The sequence below is a fragment of the Camelus dromedarius genome, chromosome 5 (assembly GCF_036321535.1).
Source record: "Camelus dromedarius isolate mCamDro1 chromosome 5, mCamDro1.pat, whole genome shotgun sequence".
In the NCBI taxonomy this organism is placed as follows: domain Eukaryota; kingdom Metazoa; phylum Chordata; class Mammalia; order Artiodactyla; family Camelidae; genus Camelus; species Camelus dromedarius.
Genome location: NC_087440.1, coordinates 83,034,207 through 83,058,847, shown reverse-complemented (window position 1 = coordinate 83,058,847; position 24,641 = coordinate 83,034,207). Strand labels below are relative to the sequence as shown.

At 34.0% G+C, this 24,641-nt stretch overlaps 1 protein-coding gene across 1 annotated transcript in view; it reads left to right on the top strand.

The window, feature by feature from the left end:
* The first annotated feature begins 1,008 nt into the window (after positions 1-1,008).
* Positions 1,009-24,641, top strand: part of CATSPERB (cation channel sperm associated auxiliary subunit beta) — an 86,979-nt gene continuing 63,346 nt past the window's right edge. The window contains exons 1-5 of the mRNA XM_064486375.1: positions 1,009-1,092; positions 3,086-3,226; positions 7,015-7,075; positions 16,483-16,578; positions 23,333-23,482. Coding sequence (XP_064342445.1) covers positions 1,009-1,092; positions 3,086-3,226; positions 7,015-7,075; positions 16,483-16,578; positions 23,333-23,482 — 532 coding nt within the window. The remainder of the gene's footprint in view (positions 1,093-3,085; positions 3,227-7,014; positions 7,076-16,482; positions 16,579-23,332; positions 23,483-24,641) is intronic.

The window sequence follows — 24,641 nt, the reverse complement described above, 5'->3', positions numbered from 1 at the left end:
TCAATAACTGAAAGAGGTGGAGATGGAGCTGTAAAGGAGCACAGTTTTTTGAGGGGGGCGCAGGGAGAGGTAATTCGGTTTGTTTATTTTATTTTGTTTTTTAATAGAGATACTCAGGATTGAACCCAGGACCTTGTGAATGCTAAGTATGCACTCTACCACTGAGTTATACCTTCCCCTCAAGGAACACAGTTTTTGTATGTTATTAAAGCTGGGCTACTATAAATTCAAGTTAAGGTGACTATACCTCTAGGATGTTAAATGTAATCCATATGGTAATCACAAAGAAAATTGCTATGAAATATATATGAAAGAAATTTACAAGTTTTATTACCAAAAAAAATCAACTAAATACAAAAGAAGAATGCAGGAAATGAAGGACAAAAGTTATAAGTTATAAAAAACTAACAGCAAAATGACAGAAATCTCTCCTTATGAGTAATTACTTTAAATGTAAATGAATTAAATTCCCCAATCAAAGGAGGGAGATTGGTAGTATGGATAAAAACATATGATCTAACTTTATGCTGTCTACAAGAGACTCACTTTAGATCAAGATAAGGAGGAGGGATCTTCCTCCCAGTGCCCACCCCCGACTTTGGGTAGAGGAGTCACGTTCATTTCAGTAGATCTTTATCAAAACATAAATGCAGTCTCCAATCTCCAATTTCTGTCCATTTTATATGTTCACCAAAGTTGAGGAGTTTAAAAGTCAAGAACTGGTTTTTGGCCACCTCTGAAAATTTGTATCATAGCCTAGCGTGTGTTATATTTTATTTTAGAGTTCAGTCAAATCTTCCTTTTTAGTGTCCTGATATTGCATCTTTAAAATGAAAAAAAAAAGTGGAATATTTTAATTTTATCTAGAGTAATGTGAATTTAAAATACACAATTATAATTCTTATTCTTTTAAAAATATTTTCTCAGTTTAAAAAATACAGTTTTTTAGTGGAAATTCTTCATCGGTGACCTAAAATATATATATATATATTTTTTAATTTAGGTGATATGGAGAAACATTTTGCTTGTGCTAGCCAAGGATTCCCCAAAAAGAATGAAATAATCAAGTTGTATCTTTCTTCTGATGACTTGGTAAGGCCCACTAATAGCATGTGTTACAACCTCTCATATTCCTTTCAAGTCCATGTGTGAAACCAGTAGCACTGTTACACTTCTCAAATACCTCCTATTTTCAGACTTGGGGAGGTGAAATTCAATATAAATAATAATCCATTCTATCATTTCTATTTCATTCCTCTTGGATCAGGTAAAATATTTTATTTAGCTATTGAACACCCTGGATGGTTTGCATTTTTCTTAATGACTCCTTTCCTCTTTTTAAAGATTGGCTGTAATATCTTCATTTTTTATAGATCTCATTTGTCCATTTGAAGTTTGACAGATGTAGCCTGTTAGAGAAAGAACGTTACCTCACATGACCTTGAGAAAAAAACTATCCCTTTTATAACAAGTACCACATTGCAGTGGTCATTTTGGGTAAGGGATGATTTGATTTCTTTGATTCAAAAAATGGCAGATTAAAAAAAAACACAGCAAAATAAAATGTGCTGTTAAAATAGTCATGCAACAAATGCTAACAAAAACATAAGTTAATAAAAATTGCACAGATTGTCTAAAAATCTATGATAAATATAACAAAAACAAAGAAAAACACCATGAGGACAAATAGACTTATCTTAAAGTCTGCTTTGACTTAGTTCCCAGTTCCTTCTTGATATGTCAAACATATATTTAGTTTTTTATTTACAGCTATTGTGAAGTGCATGCCCTTTGAGTCAAATGTGTCTTTCTTATTTGTGATTAAGTATTGTAGAAAAGAATGGGCTTTAGAGGAAGAAAGACCTACAGAGCTGGGGTCAAATTTTGGTTCTGCCATATATGGTAAATGCACCCTAGGGCAGGTTACCTAACTTCTCTGATCCTCAGTTTTGTCCTTTTCACAGGGAATTATAACCTACTTTTTGGATAATTGTGATGTGGTAGTTCTAGAAGAGGTATTAGTGGAAATGATAGCTAACATTTATAAACTGTTTTTGTGTGTCAGGCATCTTTCAAGGTGTTTTATGTTCATTATGACATTTAATCTTCTGTAAAATAAGGACTGTAGGGGAGTACTGAAACTACCCTCTTAGGTTCAGTGGCTGGGGCCTGTAAAATAAACTAAGAAAAGACAGATTAAACAGGAGATAAAAACAGTTTATTTACACATGCGATGCGCATACCCAAGGGAGAAATCAACGATGAGTAACTCAAAGGGGTGGTTAGAATTTGGAGCTTATATACCATCTTAACAAAGTGCAATAAATTGTGGAGAAGTGATAAGACAAAAGAAAAGGTTTGGGGCTTATCTCCCTGTGAATCCCCATTAGAATGTAAGTTCCAACAGGTCAGAGATTTTTGCCTGTTTTGTTTACTTGTGTTTCCTCTGCACCTGCAAGACTGCCTGATTCATGGTAAGGGCTCAGTAAATATCTTTGAAAATGAATGTGTTTCCCCACTTTATAGATAGGGAAACTGAAATTCAGATAGGTAACCTGCATAAAGTGATCTTAACTACTAGGAAAACTAAATGAGATAAAGGTCTTATTTTCTGTATTGGTTTTCAGGAAAATCCACCATTTATGATTGCTGTATTTTTCATATGCCTTCTCAAAACTGGGAAATAGTCAATAAAATGCAGTAAATTGAGTTTTGCTTTATATATTTGCTACTTTTTTATTTAGACACAAAATAATAATTTTAATAAAATAGGAATTTCTACATATAATAACATGTGGCTTTGATTCTGTATTTATTAAGTGTAATAACTTTATGACCATTTCTATGACAGAAGAGATTATTATAGGATGAATTGAAACCTATGGTGACACTAGCATAATAGGCTATTGAGTTCTGAAAGTGTACTTCTCAAAATAGATTTTTTTTCAAGGTAAAGACTGAAATTACTAAAGACAGCAATCTTTGGCAGCATCTACTTTTCATAGATTTCACCTCACTTTTAAATTTATATAAAATATGCTTCTCTCTGTCAAATTGTAACTACTTTTTTTTCTCTTTCCTAAAGAAAATCCAGTGTTTTTTCCAATCTGAAAGTGAGCTTACTTCAAAGGAATTTCTTAACTTGTTCACAGCAGAAGGACTTGCTCCCAGCTTGGGAATCACAAATAGTACATATATGGGCATCTTTCACTTCAATTTAACTTTGGTAATTACATTTTATATTATTCTGTGATATGTTACTAACAAGAATACTCTTCCTTTTAGTATGTGTTTTTAAAAATAGCTCACCCAGTAATATTACATCTGTATTTTGTTTAAATTCAATAATACATTGGTATACTTCTTACTTTAAGCTGTCATTTTTTTTAAAGAAATTAAGAGAAGAAAAGAAAAATAATATGGATTTTTACTATTTATTCACATATTTACTATTTCCACTGCTCTTCATTCTTTTCTATAAATATAAGTTGCCATCTGGTGTCATATCCCTTCAGCATGAAGAACTTTTAGCATTTCTTACACTGCAGGTCTGCTGGAAATTAATTCTCTGGGAGTTTTTTCCCATTGAATATGTCTTCATTTCACCTTTATTCTTTTGGTGACAACTTTGTTAAGATATAATTTACATACCATACAATTTGCCCATTTAAAGTGTACAATTAAATGGTTTTTTAGTATATTCATACAGTGTGCCACCATCACTACTATCTAATATTAAAACACTTTCATCACCCCCCAAAAATAGCCCATACCCCCTGACAGTCACTCCCCATTCCATCCTCTACTCCTCAGTCCTGAGCAACCTCTAATCTACTTTCTGTCCCTGTAGATTTGCTTATTCTGAACATTTCACATAAATGAAATCATATAATTTGCAGTCTTTTGTAACTGGCTTCTTTCAGCTAGCATAATATTTTCAGTGTTTCACAGTGTTCATCCATGTGAATAGCACGTATCAGTACTTCAATTCTTTTATTGCCAAATAATATTCCATTGTATTGATACCATATTTTGTTTATCAATTCATCAGTTGATGGACATTTGAGTTGTTTCCACTTTTTGGCTCTTGAATAATGCTACTATGAACTTTTGTGTACAACTTTTGTGTGGAAATACATTTTTAAATTTTTCTTGTGTATATACCTAGGAAGTGGAATTGCTAAGTCGTATGGTAACTCTGTATCTAACTTTTAGAGGAACTGCCAGACTGTTGTCCAAAGTTGTTGTACCATTTCTCATTCCCAGTATCAGTGTGTTAGGGTTCAAATTTCCACATTCTCACCAACACTTGTTATTATCTGTTTTTTTTTTTAATTTTTTATTGTTATAGCCATCCCAGTAGGTATAAAATGCTATCTCATTATGTTTTGATTTGCATTTTCCTGATGATTAATAATGTTGAGCATCTTTTCATGTGTTTATTGGCCATTTGAATATCTTCTTTGTGGAGGTGTCTATATAGATTCTTTGACCATTTTTAATTGGGTTGTCTTTTTATTATTGATTGTAAAAGTTCTTTATATATTCTCAAGTCTCTTAACAGGCATATGATTTGCAAATATTTTCTTCCATTCTATGGGTTGATTTTTCACTTTCATGATAGTGTCTTTTGATGCCCCCAGTTTTTTTTAATGAAGTCTAATGTATCTTTTTTTTCTTCTGTTGCTATTCTTTTTGGTGCCATACATAGGAAACCATTGCCTAATCCAAGGTAATACAGATTTATCCCTATGTTTTCTTCTCAGAGGTTCATAGTTAAACCTTTTACATTTAGGTCTTTGATCCATTTTGAGTTCATTTTTGTGTGTGGTGTGGGGTGGCTGGGGTCCACATTCATTATTTTACACGTGGTTATCCAGCTACTCTAGCACCATTTGTTGAAAATACTATTACTCTTTCCTACTGAATTGTTTTGGCACTTTTGTTGAAAATCAATCAATTCTTAATGTGAGGATTATTTCTGGATTCTCAAATCTATTACATTGATTTGTACATCTACCCTGTGACATTGCCATCTTGTTTTGATACTGCTACTTTATAGTAAGTTTTGAAATTGAGAAGCATGAGTCCTCCAACTTTATTCTTATTTTTCAAGATTGTTTTTGCTAGTTTCCATATTAATTTCACTAGTTTCCATAAAAATTTTAGGATAACCTTGTCATTTTTTTTTTTTTTTTCACAAAGAAACTAGCTGCATTCTGGTAGGGATTGTGTTAAATCTGTAGATCAGTTTGGAGAGTTTGCCATTTTAATAATCTTTCAATCCATGAATAATCATTTCGATATTCTTTAATTTCTTTCAGTACTATTTTATAGTTTTCAGAGTATATGTTTTATACTTTCATTAAATTTATCTCTAACATTTTATTCTTTTTTGATGCCTTTGTAAAGAGAATTGCTTTCTTAATCTTATTTCCAGATTGTTCTTTGCAAGTGTATAAAAAACACAGTTTTCTATAGTAAGCTTGTATCCTGAAACCTTGCTGAACTCATTTATAAATTTTAGTAGTTTTTTAGTGGTCACCTTAATTTTGAATAATTGTTTTGGCAGATATAGAATTTCTTGGTGATTTAATTTCCTTTCAGCAGTTTAAATATGTCATTCTGCATTTTGAATATGTCACCTAACATCGTTTCTGAATAAGAAGTCAGCTGTTAACTTTATTATTGGCCCCTGCATGTAATGTGTCCTTTGTCTCTGGGTGCTTTTAAGATGTTCTCTTTGTATTTACCCTGATTGGGATTCTCTGAGCTACTTGGATTGTAACAAAACCAAATTTGGAAAGTCTTCAGCCACTATTTATCAAAAAAATATATATTCTGCCTCTTTCTCTGTCTATTTTCCTGCCTAGGACTCCAATTATGCACATTTTGGAATATATGATATTGACCCACAGATCTCTACAGCTTTTATTTTTTCTTTAATCATTTTTCTCCTTTTTCAGATTGAATAATTTCTATTGTTATATGTCTAAGTTCACTTATTCTTTCTCTTGCCATCTCCAATCTATTGAACTCATTTGTAAGTATTTTATTTCAGTTATACTTTTCAGCCTTATTATTTACATTTGGTTTTATTGTTATACTTTTTATTTCGGTACTGGATTTTCTACCCATTCCCTCATTAACACGTTTTTCCTTAAATCTATCTACATATTTCTAATAGCTGCTTTGAAGTCTTCATCTGTATCTGAACTCATTCGAGTCAGTTTATGGTCTGTCTTTTCTCTCCTGAATATCAGTTACATGTTCCTGTTTCTTTTTATGTCTTGTCATTTTTGGTTAAAAACTGAACATTGAAAATAGTAAGCTGTAACAACCCTGGATTCTGCTATGTTCTTACAAGAATTTGCTGCTGTTTTTGTTGGTGGTGGTCTAAAAGGCTATTAGTTGCCTTGACACAAATTGCACATGATCTTACGTATGGTTTCAGCAGCTGTTAGTTCTGCTTAGTTCTTTTAGCTTCTACTGCTGATCCTTTTTAACATGGCCTTCTAGAGGTCTCCCCTGCACTTGTGTTGCCCAAGGATTTGAGAAGAGCTTATATTTAACTCTTAGATCATCATTTTTGCAGTTCCCTTGCTCCTGGAGTTTTCCTCCTAAATTCCTAAATTGTCTGTCAACACCAAGCTCTGTCTTCTGACACATCAAGCTAGTAATGCCAGTAATGCTTTAGCTTTGTGCCACCTGAGAACAGCTGATATTCCATTTTGTGACTATATTCTTCCACATAAATCATGAATACTTTAGTTATTTCCAATCTTTTGCTATCACAAATAATGATAAAAATATTCTTGAACACATTTCATTTCACACATATGTGAGTAAAATGTAGTTTAATAAATTCCCAAGAGTGAAATTACTAGGTGAAAGATATATGCATTGGATGTTTTTGTTTAATTTTAGTTTTTAAGATACAGGATAGAGTATGCTGAAATAAATGTTGCTATTAACATGGTAAAATACTGTTTTCTGATGTCTTCTTTATTCAAGTTCAGTGACCAGGTTTATTGGTCGATTAATATTCCCAGAGAAAACATCACAAAAAATACAGGTAAGAGAGATCTGAATTAATTCTTTTACTCATGCATCTGGATTGCCAAATTTACCAAATTGAAACAACATTTATTATGTTAAAAATCAATTGTCATCCCATGTAAGTGTCTCCTATGGTATTTGGGACATACTAAAAATTATTTGTGATTCATCTGAAATTCAAATTTAACTAGGCTTCCTGTATTTTATCTGGCAATTATATTATAGATGGTTCTGACATATATAGCATTTATAGTATTTTTATTTAAAGTAAACTCATTTTCTAGAACTTGAAAATTATAGTATTGAGAAATTCAGTTACCAATTAATTTTAATGAAATTGAATCATTAATTTTAAAATATTATAGGCTATAATATGTAATGTATTGTTTTACCATGGAATCTACTATTAAGTGCTATGTGGCAGCCCAGTTTATACGCTACTTGAATATTCAGAAGGAAAGAGGAGGAAAATCGAATTCCAGAAGTTGTGAGTATTGAGCTAGTGAACTGAGCTAGTAGATCTTCAGGCACAAGACACATTCCCATAGTTTAAATATGAGAAAGGGTACATTATTTCAATATGGTAGGTGCAAGAAACAGAAACCATCCTGACTTCACTTAAGGAAAAAGGCTAAATTTGTTTTTGTCATGGAACTCAAACACAAAAACGCAACCAGATTATAGGAAGGAATTAGAAGGAAGAAATGGAGAACTATCAAGAACCCAGGGAATATTTTCACCGTTTCTCTTATATATATTTTCTGTAAATCTATATTTTTCTTTTCTTTTCTTGCAGACTAGTTTCCTAAAGCTGCCTCACTGCTGTCAAGTTTATATATATATATATACCAACCCAATGCCAAATTCCCAGGAGAGTATCTTCAATTGGCCTGGAGTTGATCCAGCATCCACTTGTGTGCCAATAAAATATGGCAGGGAATGAGGAATTGGGACAGTGGGAGGGGAGAGCCATACAGGCCGAGCCATACAGGCCTACCCCTCTAGGTATGGGAGTAGTTAAAGGACATATCAAATTGTGTGTCCTACAGAGTAAAGGTTGGGGGAAAGTGAGAGTGAGGCAGAAAATATAGAAAAGACTGCAAAAGAAGCCCCAGTGTTATAACAGCTGACACGGATTATATCACTATTTTTATCCATTATTCATCTCAATTTTTTCAAATTAATCTATCAGAACTTTTTGTGATTCTTTTTTCAAGGAATTCATCCTGAAAATTTTACTTCTTTTAAAAAAAAAACTAACCTAACTGTCATCAGTCTAATGATGGATTGTTCTAGCTGCTTGGCCTAATACTGACATTAGTTTGACAACTGAAGAAGTGAAGATCACTTGTTATTTTTCACTTCTTCTATTTACAAACTTTAATTTCAGAAAAACATTGATTCTCAAGTCACCCAGACAGGAACAAAGCTGGTCTGAGAGCTTAAATATTAAAAAAAGAGGGTGGTCTAATATTAGTAATATGCTAGAAATCAGGAAAGAAAATGTTCAAGGGAAAGGCAATCAGATTTGCTCACTCACTTTTTCCTCCTTAATTGTATCTTATTTGCCTCCTTGCCATGAATTTGAGTATCATGTATCTGTAAAATTCTTGGGAAGGATATTTTAGGTAACATAACAACAAAGGTAGCAATATAATCACCAGTAGTAGTAGAACTTGCAGGTAGCATTTATTGAATTCTTATTGTATTTCTAGCATAACTCTAAACACTTTACCTATCTTAATTCATTTATTACTCACTATGTGTTAGGTACCGTTATTATCTCCATCTTTAAATGATTTAACTGAGGCCTATGGAGCCATATGGAGATTTGGAGATAGCTAGAAAGTAGTGAAGGCAGTTTGAAGTTTGAACTACATAAAACTGTTGAAAAAAGAGTCCCTCCTTGATTTATACGTCACAATTTGTTCTTTTTTTTCACTTTAAAATAAAATATAATTTACATTCAGTAAAATATACCCTTTTTAGTGCCTATCTCCGTACGTTTTCACAGATGTATACAATTGTGTAATCACCAATCAAGATTTAGCCCAGTCCCATTATCCAATAAAATTAACCCACCTGTAGTCAACTCTCTGTCTCCCAGGCTCCAGCAACCACAGATTTTTCTGTTTCTATTATTTTGTCTATTCCAGAGTCATATAAATAGAATCAATGAATATGTATGTAGTCTTTTGAGTCTGGCTACTTTCACTTACCATAATTCATTTGAGATTCATCTGTGTTGTAGTTTCTTCCATTTTCTTATTGGGTAGTATTCCACTGTATGGATGTACCATAGTTAATTTTGTTGCAGGGCATTTGGATTTTTTCAGTTTTTGACAATTATGAAAAAAGCTGCTATAAGCATTCTGATAAAGATTCTTGTGTGAACATAAATTTTCATTGCACTTGGCTAATACCGGGTGGTAGGATTACTGTGTTACATGGTAAGTGTAAATTTAACTTTATAAGAAGTTGTCAAACTGTTTTCTAAAGTAGCTGTATCATTTTGCATTCTCACCACCAGGTTATCTGGATCCATACCAGCACTTGGTATAAGTGTGGGTATATGTTTGTATATATGTATATATACATACACACACACATATATATATTTATACATATATATTTTTTATAGTATGTATATGTATACATATAAATATTTCTTGATATGTATAAATATATGTACTTAATTTAGTCATTCTAATAGGTGCATAATGGCATTTAATTATGGTTTTAATTCACATTTCCCTAATAACTAATGACAATGAGCATCTTTTTTGGTGCTTATTTGCCATTTGGTGAATTTTCAAATATTTTGCAAGTTCGTTATATTTTCTGGATACAACTCCTTCATCAGGTATGTGATTTACAGAAATTTTCTCCCAGTCTATGGCTTGTATTTTTCATCTCTTAAGAATATCCCTTGCAAATCAGAGTTTTCAATTCTGATGAAGTCTTATTTATCAGTTTTTAATTTTATGGATTGTACATTTGGCATTATACCTAAGAAATCTTTGCTTAACCCAAGCTTACAAAAAAATTCTCCTCTCTTTACTTCTAGAAGTTTATTGTTCTAGGTTTTATATTTATGTCTATTACTGAATTTGAGTTCATTTTTGTGCATATATGGACTGAGGTTAATTTGGGAGGAATATGGATATCCAGTTATTCCAGCACCATTGTTGTAAAAGCTATTTTGTCCTCCACTGAGTTGCTATTTCTGGGCTCTCTGTCCTTCCCAATACTGCACTGTCTTGATTACTTTAGCTTTATAAATAATAAGCTTATAACAAGTAATATTAATCCTTCAACTTTGATCTTCTTTTTCTATGGTTCTTTTAGTTCTTTTGCTTTCCCATGAAAATTTTACAATCAATTTGTTTAATTCTGCAAAATATTCTGCTGTAATTATTTTAAAATTAGGATTGCACTGAATCTATAGTTTTGGGAGAATTGATATCTTAACAATATTGAGTCTTCCAGTCCACAGACACAGTATCTCTCTCTCTATTTACATCTCCTTTGATCTATTTCATCAGGGTTTTGTGGTTTTCAGCATAGAGATATTGCATATACTTTTAAAAAATTTATATTTAAGTATTTCATGGGTTTGGTGTTATTTTAAATGGTTATTTTTAATATTTTAATTTCCAATTGTTCATTGATTATATGTAAATATACAATTGATTTTTGTAGATTGACCTTAAATTTTGCAACTTTGTTAAATTCACTTTTTGATTCTGGTAGTCTTTTGTATATTCTTTGGAATTTTCTATGTGAGTAATCATCCATGTAGAAATAGAGATAATTTCATTTCTTCCATTCCAATATGTACTCTATTTATTTATTTACTTACTTACTTATGCCTCATTGTACTGGTAGGACCTCCAGTACAATGTTGAATAGGAATGGGCCCTTTGTCAGGTTAAGGAAGTTCCCTTCTATTCCCCTAGTTTGCTGAGTTCGTGAATTGGTGTTGAATTTTGTTAAATGCTCTTTCTGCATCTATTGAGATGATTATCAGGATTTTCTTTTCATCCTCTGATAGAGAATTTCATTGATTCATTTTTGAATTCTGAACCAGCCTTTCAATCCTACGATAAACAACTCTTCCTTATGATGTGTTAGCCTTTTTATGTATGGCTGGACTCGTTTGGCTACTAGGTTCTTGGGATTATCAGCGTGGAGTTTTACTTTTTTGTAAAGTCTTTACCTCCTTTTGTTGTCTGGTAGTGCTGGCATTATAAAAGGAGTTGCTCAGCTGTTCCTGATGCTACTAATGAACACTGGGGGCGGTGCTCAACTTCACACTTTCAGGAAGGGTGCTCAGGCCTTTGGGGAGGAGTCCAGGCAACCCAGTACAGGTGATAAGAGCCTTGAGTTCTTACTGAGCTTTAGAATCTTCATCATCCTGGGGAACGTTTCATGAGTCCTGCAGGATCCTACTGTTAGCTCTTGAGCCCCAGATATGAAACAAGGAACACAACTGCCCAGACACCACGTCTCCGTTCCTCTGTTCCCGAAGACTTCAAGAATGTGTTTGACTGGAAAGCAGATGACCTTACCAGAAAACCCAAGCTCGTAGTGGGTGGGAAAATGATCGCCAAGAAGCACATGGTTTCCGAGCTGCATTACTGTTTTCCTTTCAAAGGTATTTTCACTTTGGTCTCTGAATTGAAATGCTGTCTACTAATGAGTTCAGGAGGGCTTATGTAAGGGGCTGATAGCATTGCATTCCCCATAATCAAAAGAACATATCTAGATCGTTTATAATCATACTGGAATCCATTTTTTACCAAGCTTTCACCAGAAACGTCTGACTATTTCTTGATTTTATTTATTTAAAATAATTTTGGGGGGAGTAATTAGGTTTATCTATTCATTTATTACTTTTGGTGGAGGTACCAGGGATTGAACACAGGACCTGATGCCTACCACTGAGCTGTACCCTCCCCTCTTGATTTTATTTTTAATAAACATCATTTTGTTTGAATTACGCAGATTCTAAAAAATCGTTTTTATCCAGGAATCTGAGCAGAAAGGTTGGCTTCTAAGTTTTACGGTAGCCTCATTGTTTATGTTTATGTTATGACAATGTTTATGAGTAAAGAGTAAATTCATTGTTTCTGGGTTTGACATCAGTGCTGGGACCAGTAAGGAATCTGTCCAAATTCCTCCTGGGTGGAATCTGGCTCTTCTTGGCAGCTGAGGTCATCCCCAGGACTCTGAGGGTGAAGTATTACTGATTCCTGTGGAAGACAGTTGGCAGGAGCCCACGACCATGTTAAGAGAAACTTTGCCTTGCCTTGAAGCCTCTGTTAATGAAAGGAAATTTGGGGGCCATTAACTGAACAGTTGCTAGAGTGAGAGTGATTTATGTGGTGATATTGGGAAGGAGTTCTGAAAGCTTAGGTTGCTGGGTCTACTTTTCAAGTGGGTGATTTCAAGGTGGAAAAACAAGGAGTCTCATTCTAGGAAATACAGAGTTTTACTCAGAAACTTCTTTGAAAGGGAGTCCTGATTTAATTGCCAAAATGAAACTCAGGTGGGCGCTGCTCAGAATCCCACAGGTGTTTGATTTGTTTGTTGTGGATTTTGAAATCCTGACTGGCAGGTAAACCTGGATGGAGGACAAAGTCAGTACAAAATCTCTAAATTGCAATGAAAATAAACCTCATTTCTAAAAAGGGAAATAAATAAGAGTTGGGCACAGTTCCCTCCTATATCCTGGGAAGAATTTTTGTAGATTTCATAGATCTTTTTTTTTCCAAATGTTTGGCAGGATTCACCATTGAAGATTTCTGGGTGTGGAGTTTTCTTTGTGGGAAGAATTTTAAGTTCAAATTCAATTTCCTTAATAGATATGGGAATATTCAAGTTTTCTGTTTTTTCTTAAGTGAGTTTTAACAGTTTGTATCTTTCAAGGAACTTGTCCATTTCATCTAAATTGTTGAATTTATGGCATAAGGGTTTTTGTGATACTCTTTTATTAACCTTAAAGGGTCTGTGGTGATGTGCCCTATTTCATCTCTAATATGAGTTATTTGTATCTTTATTTCCTTCTTGATCAATCTGGCAGAAATCCATCAATTTTTCTGATCCTTTCCAAGAAGCATCTTCTGATTTCATTGATTGTGATACTGTTTTTCTGTTCTTCATTTTATTGATTCCATTCTTTATCTCATCCTTCTACTTGCTTTGGGTTTCATTTGATCCTTTTTTTCTAGTTTCTTAAGATGGAACCTTTAAATCAGGGGTTGGCAAGCTAGTTTGCAGGACAAATCTGGCCTGCTGCCTGTTTTTGTAAATAAGTTTTATTGGAAAACAACCATAACCATTTGTTTGCTATAGCTGCCTTTGTGCTAGCAGAGTTAAAGTGTTGTGACAGAGACCATATGTCCCACAAAGCCCCAAATATTTACTGTTTGGCATTTTATAAGGCTGTTAATATTGCTCAGTCTCTGCTTCAGATAATTGATTTGAGAGCTTTCCATTTTTAATATAAATATTTTACTGCTATGTATTTCTCTTCAGGACTGCTTTATCTGTACTTCATAAATTATGGTATGTTGTGTTTTTATTCTCTTCCAATTCAAAATATTTTCTATTTTGTAGTTATTTAGACATGGGTTGTAAAATGTCCATATATTGGGGGATTTCCCAGATATCTTATCTTTCTGTCATTGATTTTTATAGATTACTTCTATTATCTTGTGAGAACATATTTTGTGTGAAAATTTGTTAAGATTTTTTTATGGCCTATTTGGTGCATCTTCCACGTGCACTTGAAAAGACTATTTATACTGTTCTTAGTTGGAGTGCTCTGTAAATGTTGACTAGGTCATTGGTTGGTGGTGGTGTTCAACTTATCTCTCTATCCTCACTGATTTTTGTCAGTTACTTAGGAGTGTTGAAATATCCAACTATAATTGTGGATTTATTTATTTCTCTTTTCAGTTTTATTAGCTTTTGATTCATGTATTTTGAAGCTCTGTTAGGCATGTACACATTTAGGGCTGTCATATCTTTTTAGTGAGTTGATTTCCCCCTTATCGTATGTATTGCCCCCCTTTATTCATTATATAACCTTAATCTGAAATATCCTTTGTCAGAAACTGATACAGCCACTACAGCTTTCTTTTGATTAGTGTTTGTATAACATGTGTTTTTTCATCCTTCCACCTTCCCCTGCCCGCAAGGTAACTTTTAGAACACATTAATCAACAGAATATAAGTACACAAACTAATTTTAAAATAAAATCAATGCACCAGCAAGTAAGATAGAACACAAAAGTACCCATGCCTCACAATGAGGTTATAATCAGATGGAGGAAGGCAGAAGTCTAAGTCAGAGCATGGAGGAGAGATGCACACAAGGGAGTAAGGACCCTGACAGGCTGAATTATCAAGACAGACTCAACTGATACCTTTAACTTCCAGATACCTTGGGCACTAATTGGTGGTCTGGGACAGACATGATACTTGGTCACAAAGAACAACAGTAGATATCTGCTGTATCTGAAAAGGGGAAGAAGTTCAGAATCCTGTAGAGATTGTGGGCACTCAACTCTCAAATGATGAAGTGGAGGATATGAGGCTACTAGAACTTTAGGGAGGCTCTGCTCTTGTATGTCAGGCATTAACCACATTGCAGCAAGATATGAAAATTACTCAAGTTACTAGTTTCAGTGAAGAACTGGAGTATAGGAAGGGCCCCACGGAAAATGTCCAGCTGGTATAGAGAAAATAAACATTCAGGCATTGGAATAACTATGGCGCTATTTTTCAGAATGGGTACAATCACCTTGGTCATATAGCTACATCTTCTTTACCCAAAGTACAAAGGTTTTAACAGCCAGGTAACCTTCTTTTCTGTAACTCTTCACACAGTTGTGTTGTTCTCACTGAGTTCCTCAATAGCATGTGAAATAGATGGGAGGGCACATAAACTACCTGAATAGATTTGTCTAGAGTTTTGGCCTTGAACTCTTCAACTTCCAGGTCTGGATCTACCAGCTAACACTGTTCACACAGTCTCTTGGCTGTTCCATGTACATCTTTCACTATATAAGCCACATTACAGGTGGGATTAATATTTCCTGTATGTTTAGGATGAGCAGAATTAGTTTCACCACCAAACAGAAGTGCAGTTGGTATAAAACCAATCCAGAAAATATTGGATATCACTGCTAATGAAACTCATACTTTGCCTTCTATTCAGTCAATCCATGTACCATAGGAACCACATTGTTGTTTCTATTTTTATCAAGGCTTACAGAAAGTTATTCAAGACCTATCGATTCTCAGGGCTCTTATTTTCATATCTTGTTCAGGAAAGCTATTTATATACCAACTTTGACCAGCCACGCTGAAGGCCAGTTAACAATCAGAAGATTGACTTCTCTCATTGTGTTGGCCAGTTGTTCAGGAAGCTCCCTTTGCAGAAACATATATGATGTTTTCTCACACCATTATCTTTCCCAAAGTGCAGGAACTGCTAATAGAGAGCAGTGACAGCAAGAAGCATGAATGGCCCTTGACCTACATGGTTACCAGCTGCTTCAGCTGCTACCAGAAGAGCCATGTCCTCCCAGGGGTGGTACACAGATCCACCTAGAGGCCTGGGTGACCATGAGGGCTTATGCAGCTGAGATGTTTGGGTCAGGCATGTTGTTCACAAGTGTACCCTGGTTTCAGCCTTAACTCATGGGTGGAAATGCTGCAGCAGCTCCCAGGCTAAGTTCATCACCCATGGCTTCCCCCGGCCCACCCATTCTTTAACTTTTAACTCATTTATGCTTTTATATTTAAGTGGATTTCTTAGAGTTAGCATATAGTTCAGTCTTGATTTTTACATCTAATCTGGAAATCTGTCTTTTTATTAGTATTTTTAGGCCATTTACATTTAATGTAATTGTTAGTATGGTTGTATTGAAATATACTATTCCATCTTCTGTTTTACTTTTCTTTTTCTGTCTTCATTCATATTAATCATTTTTATTATTCCATTTTGTCTCAAATATTGTCTTATTTAAATTTTTTAGTGTTGTCCCTAGGATTTATTCTATATATTTTAATTAATCATGGTCTACTTTCAAATAACATTATACCACTTCACCTGAAGTGTCACAATTTGCTTCTTTCTAAGCTACAATAGCTCTCAGAAAAATTATAATCTAAAATATTAGATTATAGAATATATACATTATTGGCTTCATTGCTGTGGGGGTTAGATCACTTCATAATTCTTTTTTCCTTATTTTATCATCAAAATATTTTTTGGGAAGACATATAATTACAATCAAAATAATTGGGAAATGAAAGTTAATTGCTATCGATAATGTTCACATAGCCTAAAATTTCACCACCATGACATACAAAGAAATAGCTAATTGCTTGCCTTTTGTTTTCAAACAGATATTACAGCTGTAGAAGAATGGTTTGTGAGGATCAGTTTACAACATGGATTAAATACTTATGCTACTGAAGGAACACTGTTGGATTGTGTTCGAGGTAAATGCCAGTAGATAAAAGTAAAGTAGAATTTGTAGTAGTCTTTCAACAGGCTTCTAACCTACTATATGCCAGACTCTGTGCTAAGTACTAGAGATAAATAAGAAATGATCATGACCTTTGAAGGGCTCACATTCTGATGAGGCAGACAAAGAATTAAATACACACAGGTAATTATTAATAGAAGTCTGTAAATAGTGCTGTAGAAATATGAAATACATTTTAATAGCCATATTGAGGGGTCATCATAAACAATGGCTCTATAAAGTTAGCTTTTGTATTTCTATAAAGACGTTACAGAAGATATTGTTTATTGCATCACAGTCTATTTTATGAGGCCCATCAAGCAAAAATTCTTGCTGAGTCCTAGTAAGAACATTTGTATTTTTTCATAAAAAAATTGGTTGTTTTAAGGTTATAAGCACTGAAGAGTATAATCGACTAGGCTTTTCTTTTTCAATTGTCTGATCTATAGTCCAGTTTTTGGATCACCTATAGCATTACAGTATGTAAAAAGCTCAGTCCCAGATTTTGTATTTATCCTTACTTTCCTCACCTTCCCTTTTTACTTTTCTTCTTTTGCTCCCACTTTGATGTGGTGCTATGTGGGAGCAAAGTAAATATATATAAATACATATTTCATCTTATAGAATCATCTGGGTAGCTATAAGAAAAGTAATGATGACACAACATTGTAAAATGATTATAAATCAATAAAAAATGTTAAAAAAAAAAAAGAAAGAAAAAGAAAAGTAATGATGATTCAAGGCCAAGATGGAGGAAGACCCTGAGCTCACCTCTCCATGAAGTTCATGTATAACAACCTATTTTATCTTGTAAATAATTATGTACATAGGTTGTTATAGTGAACCTCACGGTAACACAAACCAAAACCTGTACTAGATAAACAAAAAAGGGAAATGAATCCAAACATAATTCTAAGGTAGTCATCAATCACAAGGGAAGAGAGAAATAGAAGCGAGGAACAGGAGAAAAAACACACAAACCCAACCAGAAAACAATGAACAAAATGTCAATAAGTAGCTACCTATCAATAATTTTACCTTAAATGCAAATGGACTAAATTCTCCAATTAGAAGACATAGTGGCTGAGTGGATTAAAAAAAAAAAAACAACAATTAACATTGTTAAAATGGCCATACTACCCAAGGCAATATACAGATTCAGTGCAGTCACGATCAAAATATCAATGGCATTTTTTTCATAGAACTAGACCAAATAATTTAAAAATTTGTATGGAAACAGAAAAGACCCTGAATAGCCAAAACAATCTTGAGAAAGAACAAAGCTAGAAGTCTCATGCTCGTTGATTTCAAATTGTACCACAAAGCTACAGTAATCAGAATTGTGTGGGACTGGCATAAAAGCAGACACATAGATCAATGGAACAGAATAGAGAACCCAGAAATGAACCTGCACTTTTTTGGTCAATTAATCTACAACAAAGGATATACAAGAATATGCAGTTGGGGGGAAAATAGCTTCTTCAATAATTGGTGTTGGGAAAACTGGACAGCTACAGGCAACAGAATCAAACTGGACTACTTTCTCACACTATATAGGAAAATAAACTCAAAATGGATTAAAGACTTGAATGTAAGACCTGAATTCATTAAACTCCTAGAGGAAAATGTAGGCAGCACGCTCTTTGACATCAGTCTTAACAATGTTTTTTGGATCTATCTCCTTACACAAAGGAAATAAAAGCAAAAACCCAATTGGGCTACATAAAACTAAAAGGCTTTTGCACAGCGAAGGAAACTATCAACAAATTGAAAAGACAGTCTACTGAATGGGAGAAGATATTTGCAAATGATATATCTGGTAAGGGATTAATACCCAAAATATACAAAGAACTCACACAACTCAACATTAAAAAAAAGACCTGATTTTAAAAATGGGCAGAGACATTTTTCTAAAGAAGGCATACTGATGCCAACAGGCACATGAAAAGATACTCAACATCACTAATCATCAGGGAAATGCAAATCAAAACCACAATGAGATAGCACCTCACACCTGTCAGAATGACTATTATCAAAAAGACAACAACCAACAAGTGTTGGAGAGGATGTGGAGAAAAGAGAACCCTTGTGCACTGTTGGTGGTGATGTAAATTGGTGCAGCCACTGTGGAGAAAAGAATGGACATTTCTAAAAAAATTTTAAATGGAAGTACCATATGAGCAATTCCACTCCTGGGTGTTTTTCCAAAGAAAATAAAAATGCTAATTTTAAAAGATATATGCACCCTTATGTTCATTCACAGCATTATTTACAATTGCCAAGATATGGAAACAACCTAAGTGTCTATTTACAGATGAATAGATAAAGAAGATGCGGTGTGTGTACACACACACACACACACACACACACACACACAAAAACAGACAATGAAATATTACTCAGCCATATAAAAGAAAGAAACCTTGCCATTTGCAACAACACAGATGGTTGTAGGGGATTGTGCTAAGCAATATGAGTCAGAGAAAGAGAAATACCATATGATTTAATTTACATGTGGACTCTAAAAAACAGGACAAATGAACAGATATGTGATATATAGAAATATCAAATCACTGTGTTGCACATATGAAACTGACATAGTGTTATAGGTTGATTATACTTCAAAAAACAAACTCATAGCAAAAGAGATCAGATTTGTAGTTACCAGAGGTAGGGGGGATGGGGAGGGGGACTTGGATGAAGGCAGTCAAAACGTACAAACTTTCAGTTATAAGATAAGTAAGTACTAGGAATGTAATGTACAACGTGATAAATATAACTAGCACTGCTGTATCTTACATATGAAACTTGTTAAGAAAGTAGATCCTAAGAGCTCACATCACAAAGAAAAATATTTTTTTCTTTTATTTTGTATCTATATGAGATGATGGATGTTCACTAAACTTATTGTGATAATTATCTCATGATGCATGTAAGTCAAATCATTATGCGATATAGACAATTATATCTCAAAATTGGGAGAAAGAAAAACTTTTTAAAAAGTAATGATGTCTTGACCCCACCATACACCAGTTAAAATCTGATCATCTATAGGTGGAGCCAACCATCGGCAGTTTAAAAAAAACAAACAAAAACTTCCAGGGTGATTCTGATGTTTAAAGATTGAACACTGCTCTAGAGAAAACATTGCATATATGCCAAGAGACACATACAGGTCTATTTAATGCAACATTATTTGTAATAAGAAAAAAAAACTGAAAACAACGTAAATGTTCATCAATAGGGGTAAAGACAAATATTCTATTAAAATGAAGGAAATAAACATATATATATCAAGAACAGTACTCACCAACATTGAGTGAAAGGTTGTCTCAGAATAGAGCAGGAGAGCATTTCTCTAAAATTCAGAAAACCCATAAAGCAATGCTATACCCTGTTCATGGATACATATGTATTATAGTGAAAATATAAAAACATAGACTAGAAACATACACAGCAATTTCATAATAGTGGTTACATTTTGGAAGAATTTGGGAATGGAACTCTGGAGGGGAGCAGAGGTGTCTTCGATCAGTTTGTATTGATTTGCTTATCAAAAATTAAAATATCTGAAGCAGGAAAATGATACAATGTGCTTTCTTATTTTTTTCATAGTGTCAAAAATTTTTAACAATAGTGATTCAGTTGTTCAAATAATTGTAGTACTGGCTTTTGAGACTGATATTTTGATGTCCTGTGCTACTTTTAAAGATAAAAATACCAATATAAAATTATTTCAATTTTTTAAAAAAAATCTGAAGCCTGAATCATTGACATACTGAGATGTACCCAGAATATTCCATACTGCATTAAAATTTTAACGTACACTTATTGAGAATATATGGAGGTACTGTGGCCGCATAGAGGTTCACAAATTAGTAGTTCTTAAAGGTTCCAGCTGCACAGGTGAGATTCATCGGTTTAAGGAACTGAGAGGAGGCCAGTGGGGGGAAGTATGGTGAATGACAGAGTGGTATATGATGAGTTTAGAGAGGCTGGCAGGGATCACGGTAAAAAGTGTGAATTTTATTCTACTTGTAATGAGAAGCCACTGGAGTGTTTTAAGCAGGAGAGTGATAAATTCGAACTGATGTTTCATAAAAAGATGGCTTTGACTCCTCTGTAGAGAACTGATTCTTGGGGAAGGTGGGCAAGGATGGAATAAGGGACATTGTTTGGTACAAATAGCCAATAGGCACAAGAAAATATAGTCAATAATGCTAATTATCAGAGAATTGCAAATAAAATTACAGTGAGGTATCACCTCACACCAGTCAGAATGGCCATCAGTTAAAAAGACCACAAACAATAAATGCTGGAGAGGGTGTGGAGAAAGGGAACCCTCCTACACTGTTGATGGGAATGTAGTTTGATGCATCCATTATGGAAATTCCTCAAAACACTAAAAATAGACTTACCACGTGATCTAGCAATCTCACTCCTGGGCATATATCCAGGGGAACCTTAACTCAAAAAAGATATATGCACCCCAATGTTCATAGCAGCACTATTTACAATAGCCAAGACATGGAAATGACCTAAATATCCATCGACAGATGAATGGATAAAGAAGATGTGGTATGTTTATATGATGGAATACTACTCAGCCATACAAAAGAATAAAATAATGCCATTTGCAGCAACATAAATGGACCTGGAGATTGTCATTCTAAGTGAAGTAAGCCTGAAAGAGAAAGAAAAAATACCATATGATATCACTTATATGTGGAATCTAAAAAAAAAGGATGAACTTATTTACAAAACAGAAACAGACTCACAGACATAGAAAACAAAACTTATGGTTAACAGGTGATGAAGGAGGTGGGAAGAGATAAATTGGGAGTTTGAGATTTGCAGATACTAACTAATATATATCAAAGAAACAACAAGTTTCTTCTGTGTAGCACAGGGAACTGTATTCAATATCTTGTTGTAATTTATGGTGAAAAAATATGAAAACGAATATATGTATGTTCATATATGACTGAAGCATTATGCTGTACACCAGAAATTGACACAACATTGTAAACTGACTACACTTCAATAAAAAATATATATACAAGAGGGAAAAAAGGACATTGGTTGGCAGCTGCTGCCACATCCACACAGGAGATGGTCCAGAGTCCTTGGGCTGTGGGATGAGGAGATGGTGAGAAGTAACAGTCTTCAGTATGCAGTTTGAAAGTAGAGCTGATATGACTTCCTGATGGACTGGAGATAAAGGAAACCCAGGTATTAAGGATGAATCCTAGATTTTCTTACTTAAGCAATTAAGTGGATGATGGTATTGTATCACTTACTGAAATGCTGAAGACATGGGGAGAAACATCGCGAAGTGGCACTCTAGGGTTAAGGTCAGAGTTACAGTTGGAAATCTTTACTTACTACTAAAAGCAAAAGAGATGCTGTAAAATATTGTCCCTGCTTCCTAATCTCTGACCTGCACCCCAGACCACTCCACTAAAACTGCTCTTAATTACAGTCACCAGTTATATTCACACTGGTCACTTTCCTGTCTCCTTTTTAGCTTCAGCTGTCAAGACTTTTACTCACTCCTTATTCTTAAACCATTCAAAATATAGTACGTAAGTAAAGAGGTATTTTCAATTCAGTGCAATCATGTCCCAGATGCAAGCTCATATCTCCCTGTCCTCTAAGATCTGGTCATTAGCTGTCTGTATAAGCATGCTACACCCTGGAAAGTCAGCTGCCTTGCCCCAGATTTCTTTGAATTTCAGAGTGGATTAGTTTGGTGATAAATTGTGTCTCTTTCCCTTCTTGGCCATCCCTGTGCTGTACTATGTCAAGCCAGATGGAAACTTAGCTTCTTTTCTTGTTTGCACTTAGTGAAGTATATATCACATAAAGTCTTTGATTTTGTAGCAGATTTTATTGAAAGTCCGATGAAGAGATGGAAGAGAGTCACAGAGCAGAAATGTAAACAGCTACAGAGTGGATGTATCTCTATTCTTAAAAGTCCTTTGATTATTTTTGAAATTCAGACAGCAGTAGTCTGTCAAACTGTTTTGGCTTACTTTTTGTATTCTCTTTTCTCATTTTTTCAGAAGAAAAAAAAGTCCTCCTGTGTCTCATGCATTCAAATTTGACTTTATCCAGCTCCAGTCCTTTGTATATCTAAGAATAGATTTCTGGATGGAAGGGTGGGAGATGTAATACCTCTGATTGGCTTTTCCTATTAGTACCACCCCAACTCCTTTATATCTTCCAGAAATCCCTCTCAGTGTCTTGGCCACTGATTACAACTTTCCTTGTTCTCTACTGCTGTTCCAGATATATTCTCATTTATACATAACTTCTACAGTTTCTATAGGGTTGAGAAAGAGAACAAAAAGGAAATGTGTGGCCTCTTGAAGTAGAAGTTATTCTCTAAGTTATGAATGTGCAAACCCTGCAATCCAGCAGTTCCATTTCTAGAGATAGATCTTGTGGCCAATTGTATTTTCCAAAGATGTTCAAAGCGGTATCTCCCATCCCATGAGCTCTTCTGCAGTATGACATTGCCAGACCTCCTTCAAGGAAATTAGACTTCATTTCTCCTACTTTGGGGAAAAAAAATATTTGATCTATGTTTAACTGATGAAGAGTGAGGTAATACACCCTTAAAAAAAAAAAAGGAATAGTTCCTTTTAAACCCTTAAAGGAAGGCAGTAATGTTCCGTTTTCAAGAATGCCGCCACAACTTAAACACCAAAACTTGATTTCCACAGAACCTATTCTTCAGTGGAAACTTGGGACTAGTATGACAAAAAATGACATCAGTAAATTATATCCACATGTGGTAGATCTCAAAGCAACAAAATGCCCCTGTGCCAACGATGTGGCATTGCTTGGCTTCATTGTGAATACAACGCTTGCCGGTAAGTTTGCAGCTTTATCCAAAGTTGGAGGTGGTGTTTTGTATTTTATAACAGTGATGTTTAACTGGCAGTATGGGTTTAAACATATAGACATGGAGTGAACATGTTTCCTAAAAACACCTAAGAATTTATTCTTCATCGCTTACCCTTGTCTGCTTGCTAGTGTGGTAAACTTCTCTGTGACACTTTGCCATGTTGATAGTGACTTTAGTGGCTCTCCAGATTTTATTGATACTCTGTCCACCATTAATGTGTTAATTCCTTCCAGAGATTATTCATTGCATTTCTAATCCATCTACTATTCCTGCCACGTGTAAATAGGTAATGTTGTTCTAAGGTATCACAGCATTATTTTATTCACTAGGTATGTGTTTTTCCATAATGTTTAGTAGCATCCTTACACATTCCAATTACTAATCATTCTAAATTATAATTGTTTTTCTTAGGTCATTGATGACCTCCTAGTCCCCAAATCCAATGAATATTTTAAAAAAGAAATAAAATTAAAAGATAAGAAACAAAATTTTGTTATTCATAGATTATATGTGTATCTATATAAAAACCCAAAAGAATCAACAAATTATCAGAACAAATATGGGAGTGGCTACAGAACTGAAAGACAAAATAATATATAAAAATCACTCTACCAAAGGCTAATTGAAGATTATAATTTTAAAAATCCTATTGAGAAAGTAATAAACCCCATTAGTGACCTAGAGATAAAGAAACAAACTAAAAAAAATTTACAAGGCTTGTTGTGTAGAAATTATATTCAACTTTAATGAAGACTGTATAAAAAAGACCAAAAAAGCTGTTTTACGTTCATCAACAGAAAATTCCAGTGTTGTAAAGATGTTGACTCTCTCCAGATTTATCAGTCAGTCTGATACAATTCCAAGAAAAATTATAGCATTATTTTTTTGTGTGTGGAAATTGACAAGTCTATCCCAAAATTCATGTGGGAGACTGAAGCAACGTAAATAACAAACATAATTTTAAAGAATAATAAAAAAAAAAAGGATTGCTTTACCATGGCTTCTTATAAAGTAATAGATTCAAACAGTATACACTGAATCAAAAAATAAGATTTCAAACAGTATACATTGGCATAGGGATAGACAAAGAGCCTTGCCCCAAATTTCTTTGAGTTCCTAGTGGC